This window comes from Trifolium pratense, linkage group LG6 (assembly GCF_020283565.1).
Source record: "Trifolium pratense cultivar HEN17-A07 linkage group LG6, ARS_RC_1.1, whole genome shotgun sequence".
Lineage (NCBI taxonomy): Eukaryota > Viridiplantae > Streptophyta > Magnoliopsida > Fabales > Fabaceae > Trifolium > Trifolium pratense.
Genome location: NC_060064.1, coordinates 37,217,159 through 37,232,209, shown reverse-complemented (window position 1 = coordinate 37,232,209; position 15,051 = coordinate 37,217,159). Strand labels below are relative to the sequence as shown.

Genomic DNA, 15,051 nt, shown 5'->3' with positions numbered 1-15,051 from the left:
AGTTAAACTCCCTTACGAATGCTTGGTTGTAATATTTATAATATTTATAAATTCTAGTTATTTCTATTCAAACTCTTTTGTTGTCTGGTTTTAGTTATTTTAATATTGATCACATTAGAATAAAATCTAAGGACCTAGTGGATATCGCATAGGAAACAAAGCTAGTAATCCCGACCGAAGTATGACATATTAAGGCCTACAGGAGACCATTAAATTCAGTATCTGCCGTCTTAGTATAAGATTGGAACGAGCGTTAATTTCTACCTTGCAGAGTTTGCCTGTAAGTAGGTCACTAGTTTTAGGAACACGTGACAACTTATAATTTAGGGGTCCCCAGGGCGATGAGACCAAAGTTTAAACGAGAAAGTGGAGTTCTAGACCATGGTGTCTAAATAAAGCAAGGGTAACCTTTTACTAGGCTATGTAAAAGCTTGTAATAGAAATAGGAACAGATATTGCTTCAAACCTATTTCCAAGAGTGTAAATCCTTTTTTTTTTTTTTTTTTTTGAAAACTTGGTATCCGGCCTTAGGAAATAATTAGGCCACCAAGCAGGAGTAAGGGGGATCCGACCACACTTAACCATCTTGTGTGGTCACACACACAACATTTATTTTCCGCCATTTAGTTTATGTCATTTATTTCTTGCATTTACTAAAGTACCCGCAAAGATACCTTCTTAAATACACAAAGCGAAGGCAATTATCTATATTCCTAAGCGAAACTAGTAACCTTGACACAATCCTTGTGGATAACGATAAACTTATCACTTTATTACTTAGTAGCGATTTTGTGCACTTGCAGGCAGAGTCGACCGTCATATATATAGAAAAAATATAAGATAAATACAAAAAAAACAAATATATAAAAAAATATAGATAAATACAAAAAACAAATGTTATGCATAAAAATAGGAACAAAACAAATTATAGATAGAAACAAAATAGAATAATCTATACTCATAAAAATATGAAGAAAAAAAAACAATATTTTTCATAAAAAAAGAAAAGAAAGATAAACAGTATTACTATCGCGTTTACTACTAACCACTAATAATAATAAAGTAAAATAGTATCAAACTTACTAAAGTACGCTAATATTTTTTTGAAGGAATAAAGTACCCTAAATATTCTTAATAAAGTTTATAATTTTTTATTAAAATATACACGGGGCCATTATTATCACTGAAACATAAAAAATTGAATTAATAAATTTACAAGAAAAAACACAATAATTTCACTTATATTTTAACAATATTATATAGCAATGTTTTAAATATTTAATTATAAATAAATTTTCTACCATAATATAATAACAAACTTAAATATCGTATTAAAGTCAATGACCCGTGCGAATGCACGGGTCTTTAAACTGGTTATATTTAAATACTTTAATTATTATATTTTAATATTATTGTTTAGGTGATATTCAATTAGAATAGCTACTTTGGTGGAACATTTTAGACGGTGAGACAAGAAGTGGTAAAATATTCTCTGCTCAATCCTCGCTCCGTTGACATCCCTACTCATGTGTATTATTCAAAAATGTAAATTTTTCGTATGGACAGCTTACAATGTTTACTTGATTAACCAATTTGGGTTAGTCTGGTGGTATTGACTTGAGACCCGAGAGGATGCTTCTCCTTAAGTTTGGGACCTGAGAGTGTGCTCCTCCTTAAGGTCTCAGGTTCGATTCTCTCTGATGTCAATTTAAGTAGACTAATTTAACTTCTTAAAACAAAAATTTACTTGATGACTCATTTCAACTTTAAATTCCACTTCATTATACATATCAATTGAGTCTCATATTTACTTTCAATTTGATTTTTTATAATACTCTAGTTACTATTATAATTATAAGTAAAAAAATAATGTTTTTTAGGTCAATTGAATAATTAATGAATTTTATATGTATAGAAGATCATATATAATCCATTATTCAATGAAACTAATTAACTTTTTTTTTTTGTATATACTTTAAAGATAATATAATTTGTACACCGAAAAAAAATGATAATATAATTAAATAAACAATATTTCATTATTTATAAATCAAATAATTAGACTGGTAATTTATTTTAATTTGTTTCAAATAGTTTTAATAATTTAATTTATTTTTTTAAAATATTCTTGCAACTCACTGTAATCTGCTTTTATAATTTAAAATCAACTTAAAAAAATAAATAAATAGCAAAGAGTAATGGGAAGTGAAGAAGAGTTTAGAAACGAAATGAATTACTCTGCTATTATGCAAAAATAATGTCATCGAGAAGAAATGCTTTGGAATATGAATGAAGTGCTTTGGGATTACTGTACTAGTATACCGTATACGGCAACATTAATGCAACAGGGGTTAAAATGCAATTACATAGAACTCATTATTAATATTAACAATTACACATTTATTGAAAGTGTGATACATCTTCACCATTAAAATTTTGACATCTCAGCTGGGCTACACAGCCCATTTTATTGGAATGGGTAGTTAAGAATTTGCCATTGTTTAAAGAACTAAATAAACCTTTAATGACACATGGTAACTCAGATGATAGAGTGTGAGTTGCTCCATATTAATCATTTTAGTGATGACTTTATACTTTAGATCAAATAAAATCAATGGATGAGATTTAATGTCAAATAAATTATTGACACTTTTGATCCTAACGCTAACAAAATTTGTATTAAAAAGTGAAAATGATATTTATTTTAAAACAAATTATTACCGCTAAAATGACACTAATGTTGTGTTAGCTCCTATTTATTTTCTATTTATGTACTTCTTTTAAGGAGAAGTATGATCAAATACAATTTTAACAAAGTTGAAATGTCTTTTTTGTAATGAAGAAAACACAAAATAAATAACTATAAAAAAAGAATTTATGATAATTATATTTTTTTTATGATTATTATATTATTTTTTTTTGTTTATCCAAATATTGTTTACGTCGCTTTTTAATTTTGTTATTATTAAGATAATTATCTTTAAAAATCACGTCTCTGCATATTATATTTTTTTATTAGAAAAACATGAATTTCTTAAGTCTATTGTTTATGATAAATTTATATTAAAATATCAAAACTTTAATAAAAATATTTTACCAAACAGATTTTAACTTAAAAGTGATAATTAAGTTGAAAAAATAATAAATACCAAATAACTTCAACTTTAATTTTAAATTTAAATTTTTTATCAACTTTATTTTAAAGTAACTTTTAAGCCTTAAAAAAGTAGGGTAAAATGCAACCTCATTCTAAAACGAAAAAAGTCGTAGTATAAGCTATGAGCTAGATATTGTGTTGGCCAAACTGAACGTAAGCATGTAATTGTCGCACACAGTTTCACGCAATAATCAATCTTAACCATTAAAAAATAATTAAATACTAGCTGTAATTTATTCAAAATACTGTAGTTTTACACAATTTTAATTTCAACCGGTTGTTTCTAATTGGATGGTCTACGACAATTACCCGTTGGAAATTGAAAGAAAATGTGTCGGAAATTTAGAAAGACAGTCTCACAGTCACACTACACAACACTAGTGTCTAGTAATCTTTCCCATTGATTAAAGTTCTTATATCCGATGAGCAATAACTAACTTTATTATCATTCTTTTCCAAAAAATAATAACTCTTTTTTATTTTATTTTTAAAGACTAGTAACTTCTTTTTACAGTAGAAACTAGGGATGTCAATGGATATCCATGGGCGCAGATAGTATGATATTCGTGTCCACTCCATTAGATAAATATGATATCCGTATCCGCTCCATATCCATGCAGGTATTCACTATGCGGGTAATCCGCAGATATCCATGGATGATAATTTTTAATTTTTTTTCTTCTAATTATACCTAAAATTTCTTAAAAGAAGTAGTAAAAAAAATATTAACACATAATAATATTCATGGATTTCACTTTCAATTTACAAAAATGTCACCACATTTATTTTTCTTCGTTCTACCAAAACTTAATATAATATCCATATATTTCTCTTTTAAAAAATAATATACATACATTTCTAACTAAAATAAAATTTATCATAAAGTTGTACGGAATATAAAAGCCTCTTTTATATTTAATAACTAAGGATATTTAAGTACGTTAAAAAAAAAAACAAAAACTAAGGATATTTAAGTAATTTTCTTATTTATTAGCGAGTATGGATATCCACGGGTGTGGATAGCATTAAATCTGTATCCATATCCATCAAGTATCGGGTAATTAAAATATCCATTTATTTCATCCATAAATATCCATTAAATTATCCACTCCGTATTTGTGGCGAATTTATATACTAATATTTACGGGTATGAATATTTTTGTCATCCTGGTAAAAACCTTACTTCTCCAAGAAGGATTCTTCACTCCTGCATACTGCTTTTTCAAAAAAGTAAAATGACACTAATTTTAAAATAAAAAAGTATTGTATAAGCTATCAGCTAGATTGTGCTAGCCAAACTGAGCGTAAGTTTGCCACACAGGTTCACAAATAGTCAATCTCAACCATTAAAAGATGATCAATCAGCTATGATTTACTCCCTCCTTACTAAATTATAAGTCGTTTTGAGAAAAAAAAATTGTACCAAATTATAAGTCGTTTTACATTATCGATGAAACATGTGATATTATTTTTCCTATTATACCATTAACTATTTATTATTCTATTTTCTTTCAATTCATCAATTTATTTTTTCCTTGTCATAAATGAAAATGAAGGACAATTTTATAAATTAACTCATAATTTATTTTTTTCATACAACATTAATTATATTTCTTAATATACATAAAACTGTTAAATTGACTTATATCATTGGTACGGAGAGAATGTTCAAAATTATTTTACACAATTTTAATCTTAACCGTTTGTTTCTGATCGAATGATGTACAACAATTACTACGTTAATGCAATAATTGCATATAATCTGTTACTCCATTCTGCCTTAATTATAAGCAAATTCTATTTTTTAGATTCATTTGAATATCAATGTATCTAAACTTACTTAAAATCAAATACGTTGGTTTTTCAATAAATCTAAAAGGTAAAATTTGCTTATAATTAAGTAGGGAGGAAGCTTGATGGATGGTGTTTGAGTTGAGTTGAGTTGATTAACCACCCGTTGGTAATTGAAAGGAAATTTATTGGAAATTTGGAAAGACAGTCTCACAGTCACACTACACTAGGGTACTCTTTCTTTATTAAAAGTTCTTTTATCCAATAAGCAATGACTAACTTTATTATAACTTTTCTTTTCCAAAAAATATAATCTATAAACCTTACTTCTCCTAGAAGGACTCTTCACCTCTGCATTGTGTCTGCTTTTTCTCTTCAAAACTCACATTTTCATTTTTCACTTCCACTTCATTACAGAAAAACATCATCAATGGCTACTCCAAAAGAACACGTTGAAGAGATAAGAACAACAAAGTTCTCTATTGGAGGGAAACCTAATCCTTTGACTGAAGATCTGCATCATGCTGTCAGGAATCTCTCTGCTGAACTTTATGCAAAGGATGTTCATTTCCTCATGGAACTTATTCAAGTACATTTTCTGTCTCACCTTTTTTCTTTGTTAGTATAATCAATGATCATGCATATCTATGAATAAATAATATCAATGTTGTAAATTTTTAATTTCATGGATGTTTTTGGTATATGTTGTTTGTTAAGTTACACATTATGAACTTAACTTTTTAAGACCATGATTGAGGCCCGTTTGTTCCATATTTTTTTACCAAAAAAATCTTTTTTTTTCAAAAAAATCACTTTTTTTATTTTACTTAGGGTAGCTTATTTTTGAGCTTATACAAACCGTTTATACAATATAAATTAGGTTTTATGTAATTTTATAAAAAAATTGTATTTTTATAAGTTATTTTATCATAAATTACTTTTAGAACTTATATTTGGATTTTCTTAAAAAAAAGATATTTTAGTAAAAAAAAATCATTTTTTCCCTTAAAATGAAAAGCTGTTTTCAAAATTTTTTTTTTTTAAATCACAAACCATGTGCAAAGTGAAGTCAATGGAAGGATATAGATTTTTAGGTTGTTTCTTTTTGTTTACAATGAACTAATGCATATTACTCAAACCCTCACCTACTAGATCAAAGCTAGTAGTTTATTTTTAATATTTTTATATCACTATTATTATTACTATTTTTTTTTAAACTTGGTATCCGGCCCTAGAATCAACTAATTCAAGGGTACCAATTTCAACATCCAACCAACACCACTAGACCAACCCCAAGTGGGTTCACTATCATTATTACTATAACTAAATTGTTCATTTTTTAAAATGAGGGATGTTATTTCAACATCAAAAACCAAACATGTATCATGAGGGATTTTATTTCAACGCTGACTAGAGTCTAACTGTTTATATAGATTTGGTGTTTGACACCAATTTTGTTAGCTAAGTAATATTTCTCTTTCCAAATTATAGTGGCTGAAACTCATCTCCACAAATTTTTATTGTTAACTTGAACAGAATGCCGAGGATAATCACTACAATGAAGGAGTGAAGCCAACGTTGGAGTTTGTCGTAACTTCTGATGACATTACTGGTACTGGTGCTCCAGCTACATTACTTATTTTCAATAATGAAAAGGGTTTCTCTCCAAAGAACATTGAGTCCATTTGCAGTGTTGGACGATCAACGAAAAAAGGCAATAGGAGCAGTGGTTACATAGGAGAGAAAGGTACATTAACATCACATTCATATATTTAAATGTTTCATAGTGTTTTGCACTTCTGAGTCATCAAGGACCTGTGATGTGTTTTATTTGGTATTTTAATATCTGAATTGTTTGAATGAATTCGATTTTTATTCCTGTATTTTCATATCGGAATTCATTTTGGTAATCCTTGTTAATCAAGTCATATAAAGTTATGCTTGACTATGGAATATGATTATCCATTAGAATAGCTAAATTGAAGATCATGATGCAAATCTTTAACAGAATCTCTCTTATGGTTGAATTTCAGGTATTGGGTTCAAGAGTGTGTTTCTGGTTACTGCTCAGCCTTATATATTTAGCAATGGATATCAGATAAGGTTTGATGAGAAACCTTGTCCACATTGCAGTCTCGGGTATGTAGTTCCTGAATGGGTTGAAGAGAAGCCAACACTTGTTGACATCAAGAAGATATATGGTAAAGATTCCCTTCCAACTACAACATTTGTCTTGCCTCTGAAGCCGGATAAGGTCAAACCTGTTAAACAGCAGCTATCAAGTGTTCATCCAGAAGTCCTTTTGTTTCTGACTAAAATCCGACACCTTTCTGTCAGAGAAGTTAATGAGAATCCCAAACAGAACACTGTGACTGCTGTATCTATTTCAAGCGAAATTAACTTTGTGACAAGGAAAAACATGAATGCTGAGTCTTACACACTCCATCTCTCGGCGGAAGAAAATAGTGATGCTGAGAAGGAATGCAGCTACTACATGTGGAAGCAAAAGTTTCCAGTAAGGTCGGAAAATGTGGTTGAAAGGAGAACGGATGTGGAAGAATGGGTTGTGACACTGGCCTTCCCTAATCAAGAGAGGCTTCATAGAGGCAAAAGCTCACCAGGGGTCTATGCTTTTCTTCCTACAGAGATGATCACCAACTTTCCATTCATTATTCAAGCCGATTTTGTCCTTGCCTCATCAAGGGAGACAATTCTCTTGGATAATAAATGGAACCAAGGGATACTTGAATGTGTTCCTTCAGCATTTATGGATGCATTCAAAACACTTGTCATAGGATCAGGTGAAGCTCCAGTATCCAGTTTGGTTCGTATGTTCAAGTTCCTTCCCATAGAAAGTTCTCCGTTTGAGAAGTTTAATTATGTCAGGGACAAAATCAAAGCCAAATTGGTTGACGAAAATATTGTCCCGATTGAAACATACACCGAGCAGAACCACTTCTATAAGCCTGGTGAAGTTAGCAGGCTACTGCCTGAATTCTGGAATATCTTGACTAAAGCTCGGGATGAAAGAGTGCACTTGCTTAACCTTTCTTCTCATGATGGCAGGAAGATATTAAGCTCAGCTTTTGATAATAGTGACTATGATCTCGTACTCAATTTTTTAGGGGTGAAATCAGTGAATGTTGATTGGTATGCAAAGTGCATCCAGAGTTCTAATCTTGTGGATGGTGTATCAGAAGATCTCTATCTTCAGCTTTTACTTTTTGTCGCAAAAAACTGGTCTTCAAGATTTGAGGACACAAACATAACTAGCATTCCAATGATTAAATATGTGGCTTTTGATGGAAGTCAATCCTCGTTCAGTCTTAATGAATGCACACAGCAGCATGCTGGTTCCAAGCGAGTAGTAATAGCAGACTCAAGTCAGTCTAATGCTTGTTGGCTGATCAATTGGAACAAGGAATTTGCATGTGTGTCAAACAGGTTTTTTATGCCAGAAAGCACACAAAAAGCTATCTTGCGTTTGGCCCAGAAACAGACTTTGATGGAATGGCTTTCAAATGATGTTTATGTTACTAATTTGAGTGTGTATGATTTTGCAAACGTCCTCTGCAGTTCTGTTAAAAATAACAGCAAACATGCCATTGCTTATGCTCATTTCTTATACCACTCATTTTTAAAAGGGTATTTGTCAAGCCGGGAGGTTGATTGCCTATGTAGCTCTATGCCACTTGTGGACAACTATGGATGCATCACAGATAAAAGAAAAGGAGTTCTTGTGCCTGCAAATGTGAGCAAATGGGCAGATTTGATTGTTTCCAATCCATGGAGACATGAAAATTATGTTGAGCTTGGAAAGGAGTACCTAAATTCATCATCTTATGCAGGCGAATATACAAGTTCCGGGAAGCTAATTGATTTCCTCAAAACTCATGTCGGAGCTTCTGACATACCACATATATCTCCTCCAAATGCTGGGTTTTCAGCGGTAGATACACCGCTAACCAAAGACAATGCCTTCTTACTTTTGGATTGGATCCGGAATCTGAAGTATAAGGGAGAGCACCTACCAGAGAGGTTTTTAAGAAGTATAAAAGAGGGCAGCTGGCTTAAAGTTACTGTCAATGGATACCGGCCTCCTTCAAAGTCGTTCTTAATTAGTTCACCATTGGGAAAAATATTGCAAAGTGGTTCTGTTCTTGTTGATATTCCTCTGATCGATGAGAGTTTCTATGGGGATAGAATAAACAAGTACAAGGAGGAGTTGAAAACAATTGGAGTGATGTCCAGTTGTGAGGAAGCTTGCAAATTCATTGGAAAAGAACTCATGTCTCGCGCAGCTTCCTTCACTTTAAGTAAGAATCATGTTCTTTTGATGCTTAACTTCATTCAATATCTCAGGAAAAGTCTACTCCCTTTGGATGAATTTGTGGACAGCATCAAGGAGGGAAGCTGGCTAAAGACATCACATGGTTTTAGGTCTCCTGTGGGATCTGTATTGAATGATTCCGGATGGCAAGTTGCATCCCAAATAAGTAATATCCCTTTCATTGATCAATCTTATTTTGGTCAGGAAATATATAGTTACAAAGAGGAGCTCAAGTTGCTTGGAGTGATTGTTGGATTATCTGGAAATTACCAAATTGTTATAGATCATCTAAAACTGCCCTCAAATTTGACAGCCGAGGCCGTTCTTTTGCTAATGCATTGTATCAGATTATTGAATGCCCCTAGCAAACTCTTAACTTCACTGAAGGTAACAAGCTGCTTGAAGACAAATATGGGTTTCAAGATACCAAGTGAATGTTTCTTGTATGACCAGGTGTGGGGCTGCATTTTGGATGTATTCAATTGCTTTCCTGTGATTGATCATGAATTTTATGGAAGTAAGATTTTGGATTACAAAGGTGAACTTAGGCAAATCGGTGTGGTTGTTGATTTTGGAGATGCTATCAAAAGCTTTGCTTCTCTCTTCAAAGAGAAGGCGGCGACAAAAACTTCATTGAACAAAGAAAATGTCATGTCTTTTCTTTCTTGCTGCAAGCTGCTGAAAGGAACTGAGTATATATTTCCTTCTGATTTCTCAACCATTATACTTAATCAGAAGTGGCTGTATACCAAGCTTGGTTGTCATACATACCCAAGAAAGTGTATTTTATATGGTCCGGAATGGAAATTTATATCTTCAATTACCTGTCTCCCTTTCATTGACGACAGTGACAAATTTTATGGTCCTGCAATACATCGATACAAGGAAGAGCTGAAGACCCTTGGTGTTGTTACTGAATTCAAAAATGGAATGAGGTTTGTGCCAGAATGTCTGAGTTTTCCTTCAGATCCCTCCACCATTAGTCCTGAAAGTGTGTTTTCTTTACTGGAATGCATCCAAAGTCTATTGCAAGAGCATAAGATTTCAATCGATGATGACTTCAGAAAGAGATTGTCCAGAAATTGGTTAAAGACACATGCTGGTTATAGGCCTCCTGAGATGTGTTTGTTGTTTGATTCCAAGTGGAGTTCTTTCTTTAATCCAACTGATGGACCTTTTATAGATGAAAATTTTTATGGACCTAAAATGTCATCTTTCCAGAAAACTCTCAAAGCGATAGGAATCACTGTTGACCTAGAGAATGGGTGTGCCTTGCTTGCCAGTCACCTTCACTCTCTCTCTAACACTGATAATATTCTGAAAATTTATAGGTACTTAATTTATACAACTATATGATTTTTCTCTTTATGTTTCTTTCTTGCTAGTCATCTTTAAACTCATTCTGACTTTGATAATATATAGGTACTTGTCCGGATACAATTGGAAACCAGAGGAGAAAGCTGACAGGAAAATTTGGAGTCCGAATGGAAATGATGGTGGAAAGTGGGTCAACTCTGAGGAGTGCATCATACATGACCCGGATAAGCTTTTTAGTTTAAAATTTTATGTTCTTGAAGATATCTATGATAGGAAGATTCTTCCCTTCTTTACCTTTGCCATGGAAGTCAGGAGTAAACCCTCACTTGATGATTATGTTGATGTTTGGAATGATTGGGAGAGATCATTGGACGAATTGTCATATGACAAGTGCTCGAAATTCTGGATGTATATCATGAAAAACTTCAGCACAAATACAGAGAAGAAACTTTCTGAGAGGCTGATCAAGCTTCCTGTAACAACAGGCAGCAATGAAATATTTCTGTTGGCTAAAGAAGATGTGTTTATTCCTGATAACCTTCACTTGAAGAAGCTTTTTGAGCAGGAGAAGATTTTTGTGTGGTATCCTCAGCAGAATTTTGGTCCATTGTCCATTTGCAAGATATACGACATCTACAGAAAGATCGGTGCTCGCAATATATCTGAATCACTATGCAAAGTAGAGTCATCTGTAGCTAATGATAATGCTGTCGAACTGGTGCAAATTGATCATTGCAATATTTTCAACTTAAAAGGTTTGGTTAAGCTCATTCTTGGTTTCCTTGCTTGTTCTAGCCTGAAAATGGAACCAGAAAAGAGGCATGAAGCTGTTCAAGGTCTACTCAACCTGAGTTTCCTTGAAACATTGGAGCCGGTCTCGGTAAGCTATAGTTTATCCCTGTCATCAGGGTACATCATTACAAAGAAAGATGACAAAATGGTGCGCTGGGAAAAGCAAAGTTCCAGGTTTTTCATCCAGAAGATGGAAGAGCCTCAGGTAACGGCACTGAAGTATGCAACATATTTCTCGGAAACAATATCAGAAGGTGTTTTGTGTGAGAATCATGATTTTGTTCCTGGTCTCTCTGAATTGATCACATTAGGTTTTGTGCTGAAGTTCAAGAATGAAGATATTGATTTTCTTATGGAGTCGAAGAATTTACAGATTTTCTGCGAGGATGAGAAGCTCCTCAGTTCTGCCTTTCCTTCTGATTAAGGATTCTGCATAGGTTTACTTGTTACTATGTCTGTCTCTTATGTTTATGTTTTCTCGTTCTCGTAACTATGTTATCTTTTCAGTGTTTTGTGAGTCTATGTTAAGACACTTTTGTTATTATTGTTATCACTGAATTTCTTATAAGTATCTGTCGACAATATCTTACATTGGTTACTGTTAAAACAATTGTTATGTTTATCTTATAACCATTGAACCTCAAACTTTACAAATTTGTGATTTTAGCGTTCTAACTTTAGCCCCTTTTATTTTTTATGATATCCACCCTTTTCCAACATTCATCCCCTTTTATAAGAACATTGTTCTTATATGAGTTTGACGATCATTGGTCATAAAGCCGGATACCGAGTTTCAAAAAAAAAACTATCAAAAGTATCATTATCAATACACTTGTTTGATTTTTTTTTGTTTGATGAACATTTGAACAATGATTGTACAGAAAATTATGCAAAAATTTCAACTAATTTATTTTATTGAAAAAAATTACAATCCCTTTAAATCTTAAAACTCAATTGAAATCTTAAAAGTCTCTGTTATAAATCAATCAAAATCCAAATTAATAAATCTTGATTGTAAAAAGTTTTTTAAAAAAAGTCTTAAAAATCAATACAATCGTTCAAAATGTGTTTGGATGGGGGAATTTTTTGAGTTAAGTAATGTGTTGAGTGAATTCAAATGTTTTGAGGTGAATTTCGTTGTTTGGATGAAAATTTGAAGAATTTTCAAAATGATGAAAATTTATAGAGTATTTTATTCAAGTTAAATTTAGAGAATTTCAAATTACACGTAAAACCTAAGAATTTGAAATTCTTTCTCCTCTATAAAACTAAAAATTACTAATTGATTGAAAAACCATTAGCCAAAAAGAACCTAAAATCGACGATAAACGTTAAAATCGGCTGAAAATCTAAAAAATCAACTATAAACCCTTAAATCGGCCGAAAATCCAAAAATCAACTATAAACCCTAAAATCGGCCGAAAACCCAAAAAATCGGCAGAAAAACCTAAAATCAGCAAAAAACTCTAAAATTGACTATAAACCCTAAAATCGGCCGAAAATCCAAAAAATATGCGAAAAACCCAAAGTTGACCCTAAACCCAAAAAACTCGGCCGAAAAAACCTAAAATCGACTGAAAACCCAAAAATCGACTATAAACCCTAAAATCGGCCGAAAAATCTAAAATCGATTGAAAACCCAAAAAATAGGTCAAAAAACCTAAAATCGGCCAAAAACCCTAAAATCGACGATAAACCCTAAAATTGGCCGAAAATCCAAAAAATATTTCGAAAAACTCAAAGTCGACCCCTTAGATTTCTAGAATCTCCAATCCAAACACACTCTATCAAAATTGTCAAAATTCAATACAAACTAGGGTCAAAATTGTCAAAATTCTATCCCTTGGATTTATATTGCTAAAATTGTCTATCAAAATTTCAATTCAATACACCCCTAAATCAACCTTTGATGGCACAAGGTAACTCGGGTTAAAACTGAATTATTTGGTGAACTTAGTTAAATCGGAGTTCTTTCTCTGATTTTTTATTTTTTTTATGAAAAATGGAATTAAATTAAGAAATTAAACAAGCAAACTAGCACCACTTACAACATCTTCTAACATAAGGAGAGCTTCTTTTGTTCAACACACCAATTATCCATTCAAGACGGTGGATAACGAGAGCTTCTTTTGGCCCTATTTATTTCTCTTACGCCATTCTAATTTTCTAATTTATCCTTCCGCTAGTTAGATAGCGGGCGTTATGAAAATAAGAAATTTGAGGGAAAAAACCCTAATTAACATGAAAATTTCAAGATTTTAAACGTCTGTTACTTAAGTAGTAAATTTTGTCTGCTACTTATGTTGCAGACTTTATAAAAACGAGAAATTTGAGAAAAAAACCCTAATATGAAATTTTCAATATTTTAAACGTCAGCTACTTATATATCAGACAGGGGTATTTAGGTTATTTTGTAGGGCGCGTGAAAAAATTGGTAGGGTGCCAAAAGAAATTCTTGTGGAGAAGAGAGATCACCGTGTTTGATAAAAGGCTAAATTCCAGTTGCAATCCCCCATGTTTCATAATTGTATGATTTTGGTCCCTTTAGTTTCAAACGGGCAATTTTAGTCCTCACATTTGTCCCTTTTGCATTTCTAGGTCCTTGTTGACTATTTTGACAAAAAACTATTGACATGAATTATTATTTTTAAATAAAAAAAAATTAGGTTGTCCAATATAATTAAGACATATGTCAAAAAAATTTCATGTCAATAGACAAAATAAATGCAAAGGGGACAATTGTAAGGATTAAAATCGATCGTTTGATAGTAGTGGGATATTAGTTTCGCCAAAAAGAAAAAAGTAGTGGGATATTAGAAAGAAAGAAAAAAAAAAGGTGAGAACTTCGCTACCCAACACCACATCTTGGGTTGCTTGACCCATTAGATTTGTCTTAATTGTATTGGTTTAGAAAACTTCAATTAATGCATGTAATTAAGAAATAATAGTTTTAAATTGTGGCAGTATTAGTTTTTGTAATTACAAATTTAGCCCATATGTCTTTAAGAAAGGTAATGATTTTCAATGCATTTTGCTCTGTACGAGAATGGCCGCGTGAAACTCTCGGCATTGCATTGGTAATCTAATCACTAGGACTTTAATTAACTTCTTTTCAAAATTATCAAGTATTTTTGCCGGATTTTTTTTAAAAATAATTTTTTTTACCGGAAAATAATTTTTTGTAGAGGCCTCTAATATGAATTAGGGATATCTACGGTAGGCAGGGGCGGACTCAGACATGAATTATCAGTGGGGCTAAATTTTTTTAGCATTACCGAACAAAATTTATCATCATCCCAATAATTTAGTTAAACAACAAACAATATATAAAATTACTATTAATAAAATATGTATATTCAAAAAAAGAAGGTCAACAAAGCAACAATCCAAAAAAATTCTATTAAAAAAAAAACAAGAAATTATATCAAAAAAATTACAAAATTCTCGGAAAAAAAGCTATAACTTATGGAATATATGTTAAATCATACATATTACTATCATTTGATACTTCACAAGATTCTACCTTGGACCAAAATATATAGAACCCAAAATTATACTAACTTATAAATTATTTTGATAAACTAATTCAATTAGCTTATAACTTATGGAGTAATTTTTATTCCAATTTTACTCGTATCATCTTACTTGAAAAAATTAAACCTAT

The 15,051-nt window shown here is 31.6% G+C and overlaps 1 protein-coding gene across 1 annotated transcript; it reads left to right on the top strand.

Moving 5' to 3' along the window:
• The first annotated feature begins 5,160 nt into the window (after positions 1 to 5,160).
• LOC123888493 lies at positions 5,161 to 12,060 on the top strand. Its single transcript, XM_045937571.1, has 4 exons — positions 5,161 to 5,537; positions 6,485 to 6,695; positions 6,982 to 10,609; positions 10,701 to 12,060. The coding sequence occupies exons 1-4, from the start codon at positions 5,379 to 5,381 to the stop codon at positions 11,809 to 11,811; spliced, it is 5,109 nt and encodes a 1,702-aa protein (XP_045793527.1). The 5' UTR covers positions 5,161 to 5,378; the 3' UTR covers positions 11,812 to 12,060.
• Positions 12,061 to 15,051: the final 2,991 nt, after the last annotated feature.